This window comes from Cyphomyrmex costatus, unplaced genomic scaffold (assembly GCF_001594065.2).
Source record: "Cyphomyrmex costatus isolate MS0001 unplaced genomic scaffold, Ccosl1.0 scaffold91, whole genome shotgun sequence".
Classification (NCBI taxonomy): domain Eukaryota; kingdom Metazoa; phylum Arthropoda; class Insecta; order Hymenoptera; family Formicidae; genus Cyphomyrmex; species Cyphomyrmex costatus.
Window position 1 is genome coordinate 146714 of NW_017280495.1, and position 21184 is coordinate 167897.

At 32.0% G+C, this 21184-nt stretch overlaps 5 protein-coding genes across 5 annotated transcripts; 2 read left to right on the forward strand and 3 right to left on the reverse strand.

Annotated features, from left to right (window-relative positions):
• The first annotated feature begins 3 nt into the window (after positions 1-3).
• LOC108781821 (putative cystathionine gamma-lyase 2) lies at positions 4-3754 on the forward strand. Its single transcript, XM_018549906.1, has 8 exons — positions 4-73; positions 1092-1235; positions 2207-2494; positions 2624-2755; positions 2848-2983; positions 3050-3202; positions 3337-3502; positions 3571-3754. The coding sequence occupies exons 2-8, from the start codon at positions 1095-1097 to the stop codon at positions 3710-3712; spliced, it is 1158 nt and encodes a 385-aa protein (XP_018405408.1). The 5' UTR covers positions 4-73; positions 1092-1094; the 3' UTR covers positions 3713-3754.
• Positions 3755-5777: 2023 nt separating this feature from the next.
• On the forward strand, positions 5778-9633 carry Cth (Cystathionine gamma-lyase). Its single transcript, XM_018549928.1, has 8 exons — positions 5778-5843; positions 6878-7018; positions 7929-8216; positions 8342-8473; positions 8567-8702; positions 8775-8927; positions 9065-9230; positions 9306-9633. The coding sequence occupies exons 2-8, from the start codon at positions 6881-6883 to the stop codon at positions 9448-9450; spliced, it is 1158 nt and encodes a 385-aa protein (XP_018405430.1). The 5' UTR covers positions 5778-5843; positions 6878-6880; the 3' UTR covers positions 9451-9633.
• Positions 9634-9818: 185 nt separating this feature from the next.
• On the reverse strand, positions 9819-12350 carry LOC108781836 (solute carrier family 35 member E2). The gene is made up of 5 exons (XM_018549933.1): positions 11756-12350; positions 10952-11203; positions 10644-10830; positions 10369-10572; positions 9819-10298 (listed from the first exon to the last, which is right to left on the reverse strand). Exons 1-5 carry the CDS (start codon positions 12027-12029, stop codon positions 10103-10105), a joined length of 1113 nt encoding a protein of 370 aa, XP_018405435.1. The 5' UTR covers positions 12030-12350; the 3' UTR covers positions 9819-10102.
• A 642-nt stretch (positions 12351-12992) lies between these two features.
• On the reverse strand, positions 12993-15477 carry LOC108781839 (prenylcysteine oxidase). The gene is made up of 7 exons (XM_018549937.1): positions 15148-15477; positions 14853-15059; positions 14369-14510; positions 13984-14287; positions 13785-13908; positions 13359-13708; positions 12993-13283 (listed from the first exon to the last, which is right to left on the reverse strand). Exons 1-7 carry the CDS (start codon positions 15230-15232, stop codon positions 13020-13022), a joined length of 1476 nt encoding a protein of 491 aa, XP_018405439.1. The 5' UTR covers positions 15233-15477; the 3' UTR covers positions 12993-13019.
• Positions 15478-17000: 1523 nt separating this feature from the next.
• RpII15 (RNA polymerase II subunit RpII15) lies at positions 17001-18481 on the reverse strand. The gene is made up of 3 exons (XM_018549945.1): positions 18266-18481; positions 18035-18108; positions 17001-17392 (listed from the first exon to the last, which is right to left on the reverse strand). The coding sequence occupies exons 1-3, from the start codon at positions 18392-18394 to the stop codon at positions 17203-17205; spliced, it is 393 nt and encodes a 130-aa protein (XP_018405447.1). The 5' UTR covers positions 18395-18481; the 3' UTR covers positions 17001-17202.
• Positions 18482-21184: the final 2703 nt, after the last annotated feature.

A 21184-nucleotide genomic window follows, 5' to 3' on the forward strand; every position in this document is an offset into this window, starting at 1 on the left:
CAAATTATTTAAGTAGCTCGTCGCCAGTCAGGTACTTCAGTTTCAACAGACTTTTAGCGGTAACGACGTTCAAGTAAGTGAATTTCGATCATGATCAAAGTAGATTCTCGTAAAATCGACATCTGATAAGGCAATTTCATCATTTGAATTGTTCATTGCTAAGAATTTAGTTCCTTTATTTAGCTACATTTAATTAGCTACATTTTTTTTAAAACGAAACCAGGTCCGAATGAGACGAGTGTATCAAGTGTAGCTGAGGAGGATTCCGAACAGAAAATGCTCTCGCAATTAAATTTAAATTCTACGAACGCTCTAGAGAGCTCCAATCTCTGTGAAATAACTACACTTTTCTTTCTTTTCTTAACGTTCTAAAACAATTGCAAAGATTTTATCTTCTGATTTAACTTTGACAATTTTAATTTTTTTAATTTTATCGAATTTTTATTGCACATCTCACTGTTTAGGTCACATAACTGTTATCTTTTAAGTTGCAAGTTGTAGGCGCGTTGTTCAGTATAAATATGTAGATTATGTTGGAATAATTGTTGCATTCAGCAGAAAAAGCAGCTTTGCAGCTGTTTTCAAAATTCATTAATATGATTAGTCTTGCTTTTGGTTCCTCATTGAACCTAAATGTATATCATATTCAAGAATTTTACAACAATTGCAAAGCTGATTTTTCTGTTGAACGCAGCTCATGTTAATTCCAATTAATTCTATTTCTTATACTGTGTGACGAAGGACTACACTGCACGTACGACAACAATTTGCATTTAAAACGACGTAAATATGATAAAAGAAATAAAATGTAATAAATCTTTGATAAAAATTCAAAAATTAAAATTACGAGTGCCAAATGTTATTATTATATTATTGATATTAATAAATATATTAATAAAAAGTATTGTACAACGAAATAGATAAAAGTCCTGTTTAGGATCCCTTTATATCACTTTGACATGTCCAGGTCATAGTGATATGAACAGAATCCCCTGAATAGGTCTTTTACAAAATAATATTCTTATATTAATTATAGCAAATTAATAATAAATTATATTTTTAATTAATATTTACACATTTTTGCTGAATAGACAATGACGTCAACGGAAAAAGGTTTTGCGACGATAGCTATCCATGCCGGGCAAGATTCTGATCAATGGAATCATGGCTCGGTTATACCACCTTTGGTAATGTCTACTACTTTTAGTTTACAGGATAGTCCAACGCCGCCCAGAGTAAGTGTTATAAACTTCCAGACTCATTAAAATTTATCCATATATAGCTCTTAGCTATTTACTCCTTCTACTCAATCAATTAAAGTCAATTGTAGTAAGAAAAATTGCATTAAGTTTCTGTAGCTATTAATAAAGTTGAAGTTACGCCAGCTATGAAAATAGAATTTTTTTTTAGAAATTAATTTGTATTATACAATAATAATTTGTTTGTTATTTTTGTTGAAATTCATCGTCAACAAAACCGACCAAGATAAGCGAATAAAGTGAAGTGTTATGTAATATTATATGCGATAATTTCTGTGGGGAAGTTGATAAAAGAATGACAGAAAAATGAAATAGATAACAGATAAATGAAGCAGATAAGAAAAGATAAATAAAACATAACAAACAGATAAATAAAGGAAGAAAAAGCATTGACTTGAGAATTTAATAACTAAATAAATAACGATTTAACGAACAAAATGTGAGTCAAAAATGCAGTTGTCAAAGCAAATATTATATTTCTGTACACTGCAAGTATTTAATATAATTAAAAAAATTTTTTTTTTAACTTGAGGAACCATTATACGAATAATAGAAATAAATCAAGAAGCAGCAAGTACAATTTAGACTGCACTTTAGTGCCTAATAATATTATGTGAATTATTAAACAATTTCGCAGTTTTACTGTATATATGTGCAGTTCAAAGGTTGAATAAAAATTCGCACAGATCAAAAAATTTTTGTAGGTCAATAACAATTTAATTGCATCTATAACTTATCTTCACGTGTACACAATTCTTTAGAAAGAATACATGAAAGCTTTATTTTTTGAATATAATTTAGAAATACTTTTAAATTCTGATTAAAAAGTGTACTTGTAAGTCTTACATGCTATTTTTAAATAATCCAAGTAAATTTGAATATATTGGAAAAAATCAACAATCTTGTATTACAGCGCTATAATTTTAATTATTTCTTTCCACATATAGAAATATATATATGGCAGAAGCGGTAATCCTACGCGCAATGTTTTGGAGACATGTCTGGCTGCTTTAGAGAATGGCAAACATGCCTTTTGTTTTTCTTCTGGATTAGGTGCCCTTACTGCAATTACAGGTTTATTGGAGGCAGGAAATCATTTGATTGTTGGACACGAGCTTTACGGTGGTAGCACTAGTAATATCAAGAAATGTACTAGCAAACAAGGCATGCAACATACCTTCGTTGATATGACTGATGTAAAAAACGTCATAGATGCCATACAGCCAAATACAAAGGTAAATACAAAAATTAAAGATATTGTTATTGACACATTAGAATTTCATATCTTTTATTTTAAATATAAGTCTTTAATTTTATATCAGTATCTTGTTATCACATTTATATTGTAATTTGTTCTATTGTAGATGGTATGGCTAGAGACACCGACGAATCCTACGTTGAAACTAACAAATATAAAGGCTGTTGCCGAAAGTTTGAAGTCTCGTCCAGACATTATACTAGTCGTTGATAATACATTTTTGACATGTTACTTTCAAGTAAGTTTGACATAACTGTGAGAAAAATTTTACTCAATCGATCAAAGTCAATGTGAAAGAAATTGCACCAATATATCGTACTTTTAAAACAGAAACCTCTTGACCTTGGTGCCGACATAGTGATGTATTCCTTGACAAAGTACATGAATGGCCATTCGGATGTAATTATGGGTGCCGCTATAACGCGCCGAGACGATCTCGCACAGAAACTGCGATTCAACCAAACTGGTAAATAAACAAGAGCTTTTTCGGGTCACATTTGAAGACTTTATATAACATTTTTTTTTAATTTAGTCATGGGAATTGTTCCATCGCCATTTGATTGTGCCTTAGTCAATCGTGGTTTGAAAACGCTCGAACTAAGAATGCAGAAACACATGAAAAATGCCTTAGCCGTAGCCAAGTTTCTCGATTCTCATTGTAATGTCGAGAAAATAATTCATCCACGTATGTATAATAATCATACAAGATTTCATTGTCTTTATTTTGTATGTGTTTAAAAAAAGATTCATATATATAAGTAATGTCAAAATAAGTAATGCTAATGTGTTACAATAAAAACACTCATACGTCTATTACAGTTTTCTCGTCGCATCCGCAACATCAGCTCGCGCTTACGCAACAAACAGGGCATAGTGGAATGGTTTGTTTCTACCTGAAAGGCGATCCTAAGCGTTTTTTGCAAGCATTGAAACTGTTCATTTTTTCTGGATCTTTAGGCGGTTGCGAATCGCAAGCTGAATCCCCGTAAGTATATTGAAAAAAATGTTTATTTAAAAATATACAACAATTTGAATTAATTTTTTTCATTTTAGATCCTTATTGTCGCACGAGTCTGTGCCAGTAGATGTGCGAACAAAATTAGGTATAACTGATCAATTGATTCGATTATCTGTTGGTCTTGAAAGTGAAGATGATCTCATAGCCGATCTCAAACAAGCATTAGATAATTGTTAATGAATGAATGAATGTAATTTGATAACCGGAAAAATAATTCAATGACCGTTATTCTAATTTGTACTAATTTCTCTTATGAAAAATATCAAGTGTCCATATACATTGTTAAATGTTTGTCGAACTTTGTTATCAGTAGATATAAAGAAATATTGTTTCTGCGTGAAATTCTCTTATATAAATATTTTTCAGTCCTCACATACACATTAGAGATGCTTTTCTCCCAGTGAGAAATAACTATGTCAATTGATGATTTTAACGACGACTTGACATTATAAATTAACGATCACTTCACTGAGATAACACAGCAATCAAATACTTTTCAATACCGATACTTATTTGTTTATCATAATTGTTAGGCATTTTTTAATATAAATATTAATGTATTTCCAAATTTAAAAATAAAATAAATTTTAACAATAAACGACTAAATAACAGGCTTGTATTATTAAACAGAATAATAAATATATTATATATAATATATGAAATTATGCAGTATAAATACTAATACGTAAGGGCTATTACGGGCCAAGCAAAATGTTTAATAAAAAATTGCGCTTATTTAATAAACTAAAATCACAAATATTTTGATCCTTATCGAGTCATTATATCAAAGTGACAATGATTACAATGTAAGATCTGTTGCCATAAATTTGATAGTTGCAATAAATGAAAAAAATGCATGTTTTATATAGGTAATTAATAATCAGATGGTCTGTGCATTACAGCTTACTATAATGTAAGTCGCTCGTTATAATGAATTTTGTCGTCGATATGATAAAATTAGCAAGAAAAATTAGCACAGATGAGAAATTACAAAATCCGCATTCAACATGAAAATATATAGCTCTCAAAAAATTACTGAATTGAGAATATCCGTAACGATATTTTACAATGTTACAAAATAATGGTAAGCAAAACTTATTTTATGCGATGGATGCTCAACTATCACCAGATATGTGCACGTAAGATTATATAGCTGCGTCGTTGATACTTGTATGTCAATGATGAAACTATATGTATAATGAAATGTGTGACGCGCCTGAGATGCATGGAGTGAATTCACACGATCGTAATATTGTGTTTCCTTACACTTTTTACATTCCACATTACGTGACGTACATACACGTGGCGTGTATTGTGTGTGTTGCGCATTTCGTGTTTCATATTTAACGTTCCGTGTTCCATGTTCCCCAAAATAAGAAATGAAAATGGGACAAATGTCGAATCGACTAGGTTGTATATTGTACAATATACAACCTAGTCGATTAACTACATTTATATTATATTATAGCGATAAAAAAGTTGAAGTATTTAAAATTTCAATAATCTTCCACAATATCGTTATGCGAAAAATACGAAAATACGTATTTTCGTATTTTTCGCATAACGCATATATATATTGCGGAAGATTATTGAAATTTTAAATACTTCAACTTTTTTTATCGCTAATATAATATAAATGTAGTTATATATGTATAGTAGTAAATAAAATATGCATTTTAGTAATAATACTAATAATATACGTATATATATGTTTTAAACGTAAATTAGAAATTAAAATCCATATGTCATATCTTATAGATGTGCGATCGCACATTTTCTCGTATCGGACATTCCTAATATAAAATATTGATTTGAATTTATATATTCCATATATTTTTCTCATATGTTAAAACTCGTTACGAGAAAAAACGACTTTTTTTTGCGAAAATATGATCGGTTATAAATCGTCCTTTTAAAGAAGTTTTGTTATTTTCTTGGAAATAAAAAGTCTTTTTTTTCGTAAAGATGCATCGTGCATTTCGAGACGCGTATCGCACATCCTTACTTCATATTTGCATATATCGAGATATTCGTTACGTCAAGTGTTATAACTGTGTGCTTAAAATCCTAAAAAATTTCGCTCTTAAAATGAGATCAATATATGTATACCCGCGTTGATGAATAGAGATGTTGAGTGAGAAAAATACAAATAATACGAACAGACCAACGCCCCACCAAAGTGCAGAATATTCTGTCCTTTTTCTCCTTTATCGGCCACGCGGCTAACAACGTTGCAAGTTATTTAAGTAGCTCGTCGCCGGTCAGGTTACTTCAGTTTCAGCAGAAGTTCAGCGGCAACGACATTAAGGTAAATGAATTTCGCTAGTAATCTCTCTCCTCAAGTAGATTCTCGTAAAATCAACATCTGATAAGACAATTTTATTACTTGAATTGTTTATTGCCAAGAGTTTAGTTCATTTAATCAGTTACATTTTTTTACAAAGCAATCAGGTACGTCCAAATGAGACGAGTGCAGAAAGTGTAACTTAGGAGGATTTCGAACAGATAATGCTCTCGCAACTAAATTTAAATGATCCTACGAACGCTCTATAGAGAGCTGCGATCTCTGCGAAAATAACTACTTTTCTTTCTTTTCTTAACGTTCTAAAACAATTGCAAAGATTTTGTCTCTTGACTTAAATTTGACAATTTTAATTTTTTTAATTTTATCGAATTTTTATCGCACATCTCACTTTTCACAAAACTATGTTATCTCTTAAGTTGCAAGTTGTTATCGTGTGCGTTGTTCAGTATAAATAGACTGTTGGAATAATGATTGCGTTTAGCAGAAAAAACAGCTTATTTGCCGCTGTTTTAAAATTCATTAATATGATTGATCTTGCTCTTAGTTCCTTATTGGACCTAAATGTATACCATTCATATTCAAGGATTTTACAACACTTGCAAATCTGCTTTTTCTGCTGAACGCAGCCTATGTTAATTCCAATTAATTCTATTTCTTATTATGCTGTGTGATGAAAGATTGCACAACACGGTACGATACAATTTGCATTTATAACGACGTAAAAAATGTCAGAAAAAGTAAAATGCAATAAATCTTTGATAAAAATTCAAAAATTAAAATTATGCATGCCAAACGTTATTATACTTACACTAATAAATATATTAATAACAAGTATATATTATACAACGATATAGATAAAACTTTTGTTTAGGGGATGCCGTTCATATCACTTTGACCTGGATGTATACAGAATCTCCTAAACAGGAACTTTATCAAATAATATTCTTATTCATTACAGCAAATTAATAATATAATTTATTATTATAATTTATAAATTATATTCTTAAGTAATATTCACACATTTTTTTACTGATTAGACAATGACGTCAACGGAAAAAGGTTTTGCGACGATAGCTATCCATGCCGGACAAGATCCTGATCAATGGAATCATGGCTCGGTTGTACCACCTTTGGTAATGTCTACTACTTTTAAACAAGATCGTCCAGCACCGCCCAAAGTAAGTGTTAAACTTCTGACTCATCAATATTCGTCCATATATAGCTCCTAGCAATTTACTCCTTGTTACTCAATCAATTAATGTCAATTGTAACAAGAAAAATTGCATTAAGTTTCTGTGGCTATTAATAAAGTTGAAGTTACACACTAGCTATAAAAAAAGAATATTTTTTTATAAATTAATTTATGTTAAACAATAACAATCTGCTCCTTATTGAAGCTCAATGTCAACAAAATCGTTCAAAACGAATAAAGTGAAATGTTATGTAATTTATATTATTATAGTTCCTGTGGAAAAATTGATACAAATAAGTAACAGATAAATGAAGTAGATGAAAAGTAGGTAAATGAAACAGATAAGAAATAGAGTTAAACAAAAAAAGAAAAACCAATGATTCAGGAATAATTAAAATTTAATAACTACATAAATGACGATTTAACAAACAAAATACGAGTCAAACATGTGGTTGTGGCAGCAAGTATTATATTTTTGTATACATATTAAACCATTATACGAATACTAGAAATAAAAAATGAAGGAGCAGCAAGTACATTCAGACTGCACTTTAGTGCCTATATTATATGAATTATTAAACAATTTCCTAATTCTACTGTATATCTACAGTTCAAAGGTTGAATAAAAATTCGCGTAGATCGAACAATTCTCGTAGGTCAAATAACAATTTAATTGCGTCTGCTTATCTTCACTTGTACACAATTCTTTAAAAAGAAAGCTTTATATTCTTTGAACATAATGTAGAAATACTTTTAAATACTTTTTGAATAAAAATAGTACTTATAAGTATTACAAACTATTTTTAAATTAACTAAGTAAATTTAAATATATTATTGGAAAAAATCAACAATCTTGTATAATGATTTTAATTTTAATTGTTTCCTTTCACATGTAGGAATATGTGTACGGCAGAAGCGGCAATCCTACGCGTAATGTTCTGGAGACATGCCTGGCTGCTTTAGAGAATGGCAAACATGCCTTTTGCTTTTCTTCTGGATTAGGTGCCCTTACTGCAATTACAGGTTTATTGGAAGCAGGAGATCATTTGGTTGTTGGAGATGATTTATACGGTGGAACCAATCGTTATATACAGAAATGTAGTAGCAAACAAGGCGTGAAATATACTTTCGTTGACATGACTGATATACAAAACGTTATAGACGCTATACAACCAAATACAAAGGTAAATAAAAAAAAAACTAAAAATATTGTTATTAACACTATGTAGATTTGATATTTTGTATTTTAAATATTATGTATTTTAATTTCATATTAGTATTTTTTGTATTATAATTTGTTCTATTGTAGATGGTATGGCTAGAGACGCCGACGAATCCTTTGATGAAACTAGTAGATATAAAGGCTGTTGCTGAGAATTTAAAATCTCGTCCAGACATTATATTAGTCGTTGATAATACGTTTTTGACATGTTACTTCCAAGTAAGTTTGACGTAATTATGAGACAAATTTTATTCAATCGTACGAAGTCGATGTGAAAGAAACTGCAGTCAATATATCACGCTTTTAAAACAGAAACCTCTTGATCTTGGTGCTGACATAGTAATGTATTCCTTGACAAAGTACATGAATGGCCATTCGGATGTGATTATGGGTGCCGCAATAACGTGCCGAGACGATCTCGCGCAGAAATTGCAGTTTAATCAAAATTGTAAATCAACAAGAGTATTTTCGTATCGTGCACATTTGTAGTTTTTATATAACATTTTCCTTTTCAATTTAGCCATGGGAATTGTTCCATCGCCATTTGACTGTGCTTTGGTGAATCGTAGCTTGAAAACGCTCGAACTAAGAATGCAGAAACACATGAACAATGGCTTAGCCGTAGCAAAGTTTCTCAATTCTCATCCTAACGTCGAGAAAGTGATTCATCCACGTATGTAATCGTACAATTTTTTATTCTCCTTATCTGGTATGTTTTTAAAATAAAAGCATATAAAATTAATCATTTGAATAATTATTATGATAATGAAACGTTTGCAAGATAAAAATGCACGTATTGTTATATTGCAGTTTTCTCATCGCATCCGCAACATCAGCTCGCGCTTACGCAACAAACAGGACATAGCGGAATGGTTTCTTTCTATCTAAAAGGCGATTCTAACCGTTTTTTGCAAGCATTGAAGGTTTTCACTTTAGCTGAATCGTTAGGTGGTTACGAATCGCTAGCAGAATTACCGTAAGTATATATTCCAAGAATATGTATTTTTTAAAATATATTTTTAACTTATCATGTCATTCTCTTGTCATTTAGATCCGTAATGACGCACTCGTCCGTACCGGAAAATATGCGAACCAAATTAGGCATAACTGATCAATTGATTCGATTATCTGTTGGTCTTGAAACTGAAGATGATCTCATAGCCGATCTCGAACAAGCATTGAACGCTTGTCAATAAATTAATAAAATATAATCGAACAGCCGCAAAAGTAATTCAATAACAAGTATTCTAATTTGCACTAATTGTCTTACAAATATTATCAAACTTCTGCATTGTCATAAATCTTCATAGAACATTGCCGGCTATATCAGTAGATATAAAGAAATTTTATTTTTATAAAATTTTTTACATTCCACAATTCTCACATTTACATTAGGAACGCTTGTATAATACAGTAATCAGATACTTTTTAACGCATACGTCTTGATTTCTTTTAGTTTACCATACGTGCCAGGCATTTTTGAATGTGCGAATAAATGTATTTTCAAGTTCAACAATAAAATAAATTACAGTTCATAGCAATATTTAATTATTAATGTCTTTACATTACAATTTGCAAATGAGATCAAACTAATTGTTCTTAACATATCACAAAAGTTCACTGGAAATTATTAAATTCCAAAAACAAATTTTTTTATTGATTGTCCTTCGTCTTGATGTTATAAATACGTACTATTTTTGTGTTTCCACAGAATACTGCTGTGAAAGAAACTGAGTATCGTTTGTACTCCTCACTCCCAATACATTCGATGCAGTGATTTGTTCTCACATTTGTGACACACATTTGTTCTCCTGTATATATGAAATCTTTACAGATTGGAAAATTGTCCTATTGCAAATTGATCTTCGATGAATATGGTATCCTCTTCGTTCTATTTATCCTATCGTATTCCTGCGCCCGATTGTACAGCAGTACTCCTACTATAACTGAGGAAGTGCCGAGGGCGGATAATCCCGTCACAGGATTATTAAATAATAGAACAGAGAGCCATATTAAGAAAGCTCTCTTTGCGGTATTAGCAACACTACAACATGAATACTATGCTTTAGAATCAAGAGGAGAATAATTTAATTACATGCTCAAGGCTTACATACCTGTGTGTCACAGGACTGATATAGTCCATAAGTACATAAGCGGTAATACTTTGAAAATGGAAGAATATACCGTTGAGAAGGAATGCTGCGAATAATTTAAAACTCAGGGAATGCTCCAAAGTAGGTAGATCGACTAACAGTATCGATACCGGTATTTGTACCACAATTGATGCTAAACTGGTATAAAATTGTAATTCCGCTGGCCTAAAAAAAATAGAATATTCTTTTTTCTCTTTTACAATGTTACACGCACTCGTACGAGTTAAATTACTTACGTATATTTAAAATTGTCCCCGCTGATCAACATTTTTGAGTAAACATTTTGCAAACATTCTGTTACGTTTGTGGCCATAGCGGCGATGAACCCTCTAAGATCAAAACTGATTTCATTGATGGAACACAGTGCCAACCCACCCATTACAGGTATTAAAGATAGATTTACATATAATCCTGTATGTTCCCCTAAAATACAATAAGTTGATATGAAGAATTTCAATATTTAATATCTCCCAACTAATTATTAAATGCTGAATAATTTATCATAAATTATATTTGATACAAAGATACACTAAAAAATACTCACCTAATAAATACCTGCTGATGAGGACGGTGAAAAGAGGTGCGCTACTTTTTATGGTTTCTGTGAAACTTACAGCTACATAATTTAATGATACTAGACCTAAGACTACTGTGGCGAATCTCGTGCAGCCTACGAGTGTCATGTGTTTGTAAAATCCTGGAGGTCTCATCAACCTTGGACTAGCTTTGTACATACCACATGGAAAGTACATTTGTATCAATCCACAAATTGCAGTCATCAACATTTGACAAGCACCTGCAATTCAAAATAAGTATTTATGAAAAATATATATCTAATAAGAAAAATGAAAAATATTATGTAAAACACTAACAGCTAATATCTCAGGTATTTGATAATGTTTTATTATTGTATTGATAAAGAATACTGTTAGACATTTTCTAGGAAGAGACTTAGTTGACATAGTGAATCATTTCAGTATTGTTATTTATCAGTGTTAAACAAAACTGAAATGATTTGCTATGCTAGGACAGTTGTGTTCAGTATAATGTTTATTTTGTAATTGTTGGAAGTTTCCTTCGTTCTGACTGAATTATTTTTTTGAAGTTTAGAAGAAAATAATCTGCTAAATCTTAGTTTAGAGACACAAATTGACATAAATGTTCTACCTTTCTTTACATTCCACGAATAACAAAGGCAGAATGATAATTGTGCCAGCTTATGTCATTAATGGAAGAGACATTCTTTGATGACTCATTATGAACTTTTCATTTTTACACAGAGATAGCTATAATTCAACGATATTGCTTTTAAATAATAGATGAGGCTTCAAAATAGTCGTTTTCTTACCCAATATTGTGGGATCACCCTCCATGTAGGACAGTATGTATTTGTTTAGAAACAATGTGCATCCACTGAAGACGTACCACAAGGTAAGAAAGAGGAGAGCTCTAGGATTAAACAGACCGCCCTTCGTGTCGCTTGCCAAAACGATCACGTCCTCTCGTTTTTTGACGTGATCCGCGTGCTGCTTCGGTTGGGCATCGTGGAAGGCGGGCGACTCGTCGGCAACATCTCCACGGGTGGCCTGCGGATAATTGATGCGCACGGAGTAGTTCTCCATTTCTCGTCCGCTCCCTTCCTCTGCAGTCCTCGCGTAAACGCGAGACTCGCCGTGATTTGCGAGGCGCGAGAAATCACATTTTTCACGCTGCCTGGAGAAACTTTTTCTGCCCTTGGCGCTCTTGCCAGTTAGGTTAGATTAGGTCAATGTTCACGCTGATCAGATCGCGCCGCGGTTTTTCAACGTCGGCGATCGGTCGAACCAGTCACGGTCGACCGGTGTTTGTCGTTGTTTCTGTTTTCGCATGACAATTGGTCTCTTCTTTATTTATGTTTTTTTTCTTCCTTTCACAATTCACACTTCTCGAGATGCATTACTCTCCTTACGATACCTACTTTGACCTACCTGCACTTTCAACCCAACATTTTTATCGGCTTTTCTTGCACCATCCACACTCCCTACACTTTCTGAAAGGCTTGTAAAATATATGGAAAAAAAAAATACAACGCAAAAATTTACAAAAAATAAATTGAACATAAAATTTTAAATGACATGTAGGACCAGACAATATGTACGTTGTATGTTTTAAAGATATCTAAAAGATAATATATAGGCATTGCTATCTGGAAAATAACTAAAAAAATGTGTATTTCGTATATTGAAATATGAGAGAATAATTGTAGTGACATTACAAATTATTTTATCATTATATATTTATAATGAAAAAAAATACGGATTCTATTGTAGATTATTAGATATAAGACAAACAGAAATAACTTACTGGACAAATATGTTGATAAATAAGTCACATCTGTATATATATAGATAATGATAATGAAATATTTTTTGTTTTTTTTTTACGCAATTACTTTTATCAAATTATTTGACTCAGTAATCTTCGAACGTTATTTTTGGTTTATTTTGTAACTTCTTTTACAGAATTTTGTGTACTTTCTTTTACACACAAAATATTGTACTTATGTGCTATTAAAAATACTCTCATGTCTGTATAAAATCTGTTAATATCTAATATTAATAGTAAAAATATCATTATAAATCCTCAGAACATAATTTTTTAAATGTATCTTTAGAATCTTTAGATGTGAGTATAGAATTAGGAAATTTCTGAATAAAATCATTGTATGTCAAAATAGCGACGTTTCTTCCAGCTATTGCACTCATTTCCATTGTACTTCCAGCCCATTCTATTGCATTAACATAATAGAGCGCATCATGCAGTTTGAAATTATTAAAGTTCATCTTTGTCGAGTAACGGGGATATGCTTTCCAAGCAATTTCCTTTTTCTCGATGACCTTAATATAAAAAAAAATAATATGTATATCAGTTTTACTTTTACTTACGCGAAACAATTACAGTAAATATCATACCTTAGAAAACATATCGTGTATAAGACTTGACTCTAGAGGTTTTCTGCTAAAAACCTTCCAAACTTGTGGATCTTTCCTAATTGAACCATCAACAGGACCCACTTTTCCGACCGAACTGATCGTTGTTTTGTTGGGATTGCAACTTAGAATCCCATCCAAAGGTTCTTGTAAGCCAAAGTACTTCGGCTTAAGATCCGCTTTGATAAACGTCGCATACGTTGTCTGATATTTTCCTGGAAACACCAAGTTATCTGGAAACTCCGCAAATTCTATTTGAAATTCTTGATCGCTAGTAAGTGGTGCGGCGATAATTACGATGTCGTAGTTAGACGTCATTGGATCAGTGCTACCTGAAATGCATAATTGCATGCTATTTTTCGTTACTTTATACATGTCTTACTCTCAAGCAGATTTTACTTAGCGCACCTTTATTTATGTAGGTCACTTCGTATTGACTTGAATCATAATCGTTTACTAAATTGCGAATCTTTGTAACACGGCTTGGTACTACATTTACTTTCTTATTTCTATAAATGAGATGCTCGGGTACCTAAAATTTCAACACGTATTTCATATATTTTTTGTGAGTAATTAGAATGAAGAATAAGTTAATAATATATATTACCCCTTTATTTCCACCTTTAATAGACCATAATTCACCATCTGTCCCAGCCACAGCTATGGAACCAACAAAACTTTGGATATCGACTTCCTGACCATAATTCACTACGATAGCGGCTTGCACTAATTCATTGATCATTTTCTCTGTGCAACCATTATGCAAAAGATATTCTTTCGTGGACGTTTTCAATAATTTCAGGAAATCCTTATTCATAGCTGATAACAGTGCAGTGACATTGGCAAAGGATTGTCCTGCATCCTGCAGATCATATATCTTCACAAAATCTTCTACCATATTGCTTATAAGACTGTTCAAAGAAAGATTATAATGTTACTTTTTCTCTTCTCTCTCTCTCTCTTATACTTTATATCACATAATTTTTAAATACCTCTTGAGATTATACAACTGAAAGCCATATCTATAAAATAATTTCATCAACGATACTGCAGACCAATCACTTGCTTTGAATATAAACTCATCTCCGTTCCATATGCCAAACGTTCCAGCACTAGAAGGATTCTTTTCCAAACCTATAAAGACCCATAAAAACTGGTCAATAATGTTTCTTGTTTATTTCTCTCAATGTACACTATAACTTTAATCTTACAATTAGTTTAACTTACTTTTTATCTTTAGGACCTATTTCTACTACTATATATTAATTTTAATCTTGGTTTCATTTATTCTTTATCTTTTTCTATTTCTTAGGACTAAAAAAAGATAAAAAAAGTAAGTTATACCAAGATTAAAATTATCTTACATTGACAGAAATAAACACAGTCCCAAGAATTAGAAAAAGATAAATAACTAATAAGTGCAACTAGTATATCTGAGCTAAGGAAAGCTAAGAAAGTCGCTGTCTATATACTTACCCAAGAGTTTAACAAATCTCTGCATATACATATTTTTTGAATGTATAATCGAACCACCAGCTTCGATTTCATCTTCATCAATCTTAATGGTCGCCAATCGTCCGCCGATAGTCTTCGGCTCATACAAGTCGATTTTTACAGATTCGTTAAACAACTCAGTGAGAAAATGTGAGGTGACCGCACCGCCGATACCACCCCCTATAATGGCTAAAAGAGAAAAAATCAAATAGAATAACAAATTAAAATCTTTTGTAAATTATTAAGCGGCGCATTGAAATGAAAAATTAATTCTTACCGACATGTGGTGAATGTACTTTAAGGGATATTCCTTGTTGGAGTATTATTACTCCAAGTATTAGTGATCCTATATGTAGCCCCATGATTCATTCGCATCACTTGCTTTAATCTACTTAGGTACAACGAATTCATGTATTTATTTGCCGCTTTTGTTACTTTATGCAAACAACTTATCGCTACCGATAATATTTATCATAATTACATTGATAACGTGCTGCTATCAGAATGTCATATATATAATTATTTGTATACACGGATCAGGGGTAGCCAACCTTCTTGTCTAACGTGTCAAATATAAAGGTTGGCTAACCCTGATTTATTACAAGAGTAATTTATTTTATCGTCTTTACAGGCAAATTTTTTGAAAATATAATAAAAAAAATACTCCAAATAAAAGAGAGTTACAATGTTATATTTATATAATAAAAGTTAAATATACAATGGTGATGTCTCTGTATATTATACAAAATTATTATATATTTGCAATGTTTTTTTAATAAAATTGCATATTTTCAAAATATTTGTCTATTAAAATGCTACTTATTAGATGCACTCAAGGCTACATTCAGATTTCCATCCCACATGTTTCTCGGATTCTTTGATTGGTCAATTCATAAAATTCTTTCTTCTGATTGATCAACGAAAAATTTGCAGCATTAATAGATTGTACCTTTTATCTTTGTTTAACATTCAGTGAAAAATAAAGATAAACCGGTACAGGCCGGTATTGATAGTGTATTCTTATTTCAAGACCATCTTACTTTTAAATAATAAATGTTTCGAGATGCTATATAATACGATTCTTTGATTATGGTTCATAATATTTTAAGATTTTAATTAAAACGGTCTTAAATATAAGAATCGACTGTGAATGTCGATAAATACATAAATTATAAAATGATATATCTACAGGGTAACATTCGAATCTAAACATAACCCAGTGAAGGTTTATGATCTTTTTTTAATTCCAAGAATTAAAAAATGACGAAGAGTAAGTTAAACTGAGATTAAAGTTAATCTGGTAAAAACGGGCATTGATAAATAAGGATGAAATAATTGAATGAGCGTTGTGAGTGTTAAACAAATAAAATACACCCTAATGGCACGAATTGATCCAGTCGTCCTTGGCTATATTCCCATGAGTGCCATCTAGACATCATTCCATCTTTGTTGTTTACCGAATATGTTAAACAAGGATAACATGACACGAAAGCGCCGGGTTGGAACCTAAACACATCTCTTGATATAGGCTATTGTACTTCAAATTTACTTCCAGCACTAAAAATATATATATGCTTTACGTTATTTTGAAACCCAGCTTATAACAAGTGAGATATAATGGTGAAAGAAACCTATGATTATATAAACGATCACGTGACACAGGGAGCTACCTGCGGGCTGCGGCATTGCCCAGGCTGCGTATAGCGAGTGAATTCAGTATGGCTGTGCATGGCTCTGATAAACATCTGGGAGTAGTTCCAGGGCTTCCAGGGTGTCTACAGGTCGTGGCTAAGTCGCGAATTCGCAACGCGTTCATCCACCTCCTCACGATGATGGAACGATCGACAGGATAAATTCGACGAAGATACTCCGATTCTTCGACGAAAGCCTCCTGTCACGCGATGCCACCCAAAATCTGCCCTCGCGAAAAGCCATGATAACGCGCTCTGGAGAGATGTGTCGCGATTGCACGACGTAGCCCCGTAAAACGCTGAGGCTAGGAAACACGACTCGCAAAAGACGGCTCCCCGGTCCGTAAAGCCAACCGCGTGCTTCAGCGGCCGGAGGGATAAATGCTCAGCAAGAGAGTAAAGATTGCGAGCCGAGCGTTGAGCCTTACGGTAATTCATAATCCCCTTGTGCACGAACGTTCTTTCTCTTCATTACTTTTATTATGTATAATTTTTATTCATGTTTTACTCATTACAATGCATCCCCTCTGAGCACAACACATACACAACTTTGTACAATTTACAAGATTACAAGAACTATAAGTTACAAATAGCAAGTAGAAGAATAAAGGTACACCGGACGTTCGTATGCCATATGAGTTTCACTCCGTCCATCTGTGAGAGCAGTGCTGATTCGTACATACATAATACAATCTCATTTCCTCTTCAGCCCGTCTAGTTTGCGCCTGGAAAAATACGGCTTCTCTGTGATTGCACTTTGGGCATGGATGTTCCTCTGTTCTCGGCAATGTAGGATCCGATATCACATCGGCGACGATGTGAGTTAATTCACTGAAAAAAAAAGCGATAAGCGGTGAGCGCACGATTCAAACGTGATTGGAATATGATTAGAGGTCCTAAATTAATTTCACAAACTCTCTTGAGCTTTGCAATGAGCTTATGGCTCGCCACACAAAGCAGTATCATTTTGTATAACAGATACTAGTGCACAAAATGATACATTCCACTTTCTGCACATGTTAAATTTTAAGATTTGTTATTTTTCAAATAGAATTCTGAACTAGTTCTGATACAATAAGTTGGAATGAAACAAATGTAGTTTTGCTTCAATTTATAAGAAATAATATGTTTATGTAACATATAACAAATAAGTTTAAGTAAAACGAATGTAGTTTCACTCCAACTTATTACATTAATATACACCAGTACAGAACTTTCTTTGAAAAAGAACAAAGTAAAAATACCAGTAACATTACATTAATGTTATGATTTTCTACTCAATAATATGTAACTGTTACTTATTGTTAATAACTGTTATACTTGTAATGTTGAGTGGGAAATGATAATATTGATATAATGTTTCTCTCTTATTAGTTTTAGAGTGTTCATGAAAATCTTGGTGGAAATTGTTCTAATATTTAACAATGTTTACATAAATGTTAATTAACTTTGAGCTACTTATTTTCAACTCACTCTATCTCGTGCATGATCTTGTTCACGTAGATGCAATTGCTGTCCGCCAGTTGCTTAAAATCGCAATTTCTGCACTGAAACAGGCAATTTCTTGGTATTACAATTCCTCCTCACATGATTTACGCCGTCGTGCAATTTAAAACACCACAGTGTTTTTTTTCTTTCTTTTTTTCTTCTTTTATTTATGATATTAAAGGGATTCCGTCGTTAGGAACAGTCATATATACTCACCGCGTACATGAGTACTTTGTTCTCTTTATCCTCTTTCGGATACAACATGTTATTACATTCCTGGCAAAATCTGATGCCCACGAATCCTGGACCGTCATCGTGCGTGTCGTAACCTGTTATCTTCGACATAACTACGCGCCAAGTTGATTTTAATTGGAGTATCCGTTTACCCTGGAATATATCGAGATCGCCGGCAATTCGAACGCAGTCAATTGATCAAAAAGCAACAACAATGACAGATGAATACGGAATAACGCGAGATAGCGCCGGTAGCGGGATCGATTAGCGCGCCATCTGTCGGCACGCTGGAATAATTCGAAATTTCATTATTTTACGTGGCGCGGAACCTATTTTATTCACAGATATGCGCCGTGATGAAATTATGATTTCAAAATTGAAATTTTTTGAATTCCACCAGATTGGCATTTGTCAGCAATTCGAAGGATAACATTTTTGAATTGTTACACAGAAGATTCATGGAATTGAATTGAGCTACAATTTCAAATTTTTTAAATTTTATCGGTTAATTAATAAAGAAGTTTCTTTTTATTTAATAATCCGCGATTTATTATTGACGCAATTTAACATAGTTTACGTTTTCCTTGATTAGATAAAGTTTATCACTATAAATTTTCGTTAATCAAAACAAAGCTTACTCAATATAGTGGCTGTTGGTATATTTATCTGGTGTGCTTGACCAATCAGATTCGAATATGTACAATAATTCAACTAATCGTACAGATTTTCCCTCTAACAATGGATGTAAAAAAACAACTATAATAAGAATTTTTAATATGATTGGTTTTTGCCCTTTTATTAGAAAAATATAGTATTTGTAAGACAATTGTATTTTGTATTTTAACGGAGCGCATGAAAATGTTTATATTTTATTTTTTTGCATTCAATTCAAAATATAAAGTACTTATTCAATACAATATTCAAATACTAAGATTAATCTTAGTATTTAAATTGTAAACTATATAAAACTTTTAATTTTTTTTAATTTTAAATACAAAATACGTAACTTTCATATGCACCGCTGAAATACAAAATATAAAATACATTTGGATTGTAAAAATTGTGTTTTATGTAAAAATATTTCAAATACATGCTCAGTTCTTCATACAATAACATCATTAATCGAACCCAGATTAGAGCAAATAACTTATTTAGGCTGAAAGTGCTGTTTATATCTATAAGTATATAAAGACGGATCAGATAAGCACAAAAGATTTGCTTTTATCTAAATTTTTTGCACTTTTCTTATTTTTCTCTTAAATTTCTTCTCCTAATTATGTTTACAGCTTTTTTGTATCGAATTACTGATATGCCATTAAAGATGAAGATTGCATGGAATTTAACTAATCGGAATAAAAAAATATTTTCTCTTTTTATTCTGCTGATCAAATTTCAATAAAATCTTAATCTTCAAAATAGCGATTATTTAAATTACGGACTGCAGTGGATTGCGAGTTCCAAATCAAAATTTGATTAATCAGAATGAAACAAATTAAAATTAAATTACTTATTAAGTTTGAATTTTTAATTCGCAATCTTTAATCTTCATTACGTAGTTTGATACAAGTTTAATAATTACACATAGATATATTTTATTTTCGAGTATAAAAGATGTAACATGTCTACTTGCAAAAAAACGAATGTAAAGCTCATGATAGCTAATTAAAAAAACGAGTTATCTTTAACATTATTAAACATTGTCTTGTGCTTCGCAACGAAATTAATCTTTTTATAACAAGAAATCTGAAATTTTTTCCCGAACGGAGAAATCTATATTATATTATATTTCGCAGATTTCTCACGGGATTTTTGTCATACAAAACAAATGGATCTTTTCGGTTTCTCTAAATATTTTTTAAGCTTTTACACAGCTTAAGCTTTTCATTACGTTTAACGTTTATCTTTCTGTATTTATATATATTGTTTATCCTCGCGTGCAGTGACGGATTTAAACAAAGGCCCGCGAGGTCCAATGGTTCGGTGATCCACGCTTAGAAGTGCTATCCTTTTATAGGAGTATTATCCTTCTAGGAAGCAAAATTAATTTTTTATTTATGTAGGGTTGCTTATAGATGTGAAGCATTTCCGTCAATGAGGCATCTTGAAATGCTTTGACGTATAAAAATAAAATTTTAACGCTTTAGCGGAAAAGTGATATCTTTCAACGGTTAAGCTAACTTGTTTTTATTGTTCATTCATCTAAAAGAGTCCAAGTAGGTCATAGGGGAACTGTGTTCTAAAATTCACAGCCACGTCAGTGCTGAAAATGTATAATATACATAACATAAACTGTATAGATATTCAGCGCAGGTAGTGAATTTGAAACGCAGCTTCAATAAAGAGTTCCCAAGGATGAGCACAGGACCTAGGATGTAAAAAATATGTAAATCCACTACTGCTCCCGTAGAACAAAGGTCTGTTCTTTTTTCATCTCGAATTTTGAACTGATGTACACAATAAGTTAAAGTGAGGTATAATTTGTTTCATTCTAACGTAGACACAAAAATTGCGCATTCTCTCACTCAGAACGGCGACTAGAAAAAAGGAATGAAGATAGAAAAGATCGATAACGTGGGAAAGTGCTTTTTTGTGTCATATTCTATCATTATCATTCCTTAGATTACAAATAGGTCAGAGACCGATATATTCAATAGTTGGCTTTTATTTCAAGATCGTCTTGAATCTTAATAAGTATCTAATGTTTTAAGATACTAATTCGTCTTCTGGACTGCAGTATACTTAAAAATAAAATATAAGAATCAACTGTAGGGGCGTGTTCAGATTCCCACTCGGATGCTGTCCGGGTGTCGTGTTATCCTTGTTTAACGTTCGGTAAGCAATTAATAGGGCTCCGTTCGAAAATATTACCAAGTACCGTCTAATTCTTGTTTAACATTGAGT

Coding starts and splice junctions, on each gene's coding strand:
- LOC108781821 (XM_018549906.1), top strand. CDS start 1,095: ATGACGTCAACGGAAAAAGGTTTTGCGACGATAGCTATCCATGCCGGG. Junction 2,756..2,847: donor TTTTGACATGTTACTTTCAA/GTAAGTTTGACA, acceptor CTTTTAAAACAG/AAACCTCTTGACCTTGGTGC. Junction 3,503..3,570: donor GAATCGCAAGCTGAATCCCC/GTAAGTATATTG, acceptor TTTTCATTTTAG/ATCCTTATTGTCGCACGAGT.
- Cth (XM_018549928.1), top strand. CDS start 6,881: ATGACGTCAACGGAAAAAGGTTTTGCGACGATAGCTATCCATGCCGGA. Junction 8,703..8,774: donor ATTGCAGTTTAATCAAAATT/GTAAATCAACAA, acceptor TTTTCAATTTAG/CCATGGGAATTGTTCCATCG. Junction 8,928..9,064: donor CGAGAAAGTGATTCATCCAC/GTATGTAATCGT, acceptor GTTATATTGCAG/TTTTCTCATCGCATCCGCAA.
- LOC108781836 (XM_018549933.1), bottom strand. CDS start 12,029: ATGGAGAACTACTCCGTGCGCATCAATTATCCGCAGGCCACCCGTGGA. Junction 10,831..10,951: donor CATCAGCAGGTATTTATTAG/GTGAGTATTTTT, acceptor ATTGTATTTTAG/GGGAACATACAGGATTATAT. Junction 10,573..10,643: donor GGGGACAATTTTAAATATAC/GTAAGTAATTTA, acceptor TATTTTTTTTAG/GCCAGCGGAATTACAATTTT.
- LOC108781839 (XM_018549937.1), bottom strand. CDS start 15,232: ATGGGGCTACATATAGGATCACTAATACTTGGAGTAATAATACTCCAA. Junction 13,709..13,784: donor AGTGACCTACATAAATAAAG/GTGCGCTAAGTA, acceptor TATGCATTTCAG/GTAGCACTGATCCAATGACG. Junction 13,284..13,358: donor TACACGATATGTTTTCTAAG/GTATGATATTTA, acceptor TTTTATATTAAG/GTCATCGAGAAAAAGGAAAT.
- RpII15 (XM_018549945.1), bottom strand. CDS start 18,394: ATGTCGAAGATAACAGGTTACGACACGCACGATGACGGTCCAGGATTC. Junction 18,109..18,265: donor ACAAAGTACTCATGTACGCG/GTGAGTATATAT, acceptor TGCCTGTTTCAG/TGCAGAAATTGCGATTTTAA. Junction 17,393..18,034: donor AAGATCATGCACGAGATAGA/GTGAGTTGAAAA, acceptor TTTTTTTTTCAG/TGAATTAACTCACATCGTCG.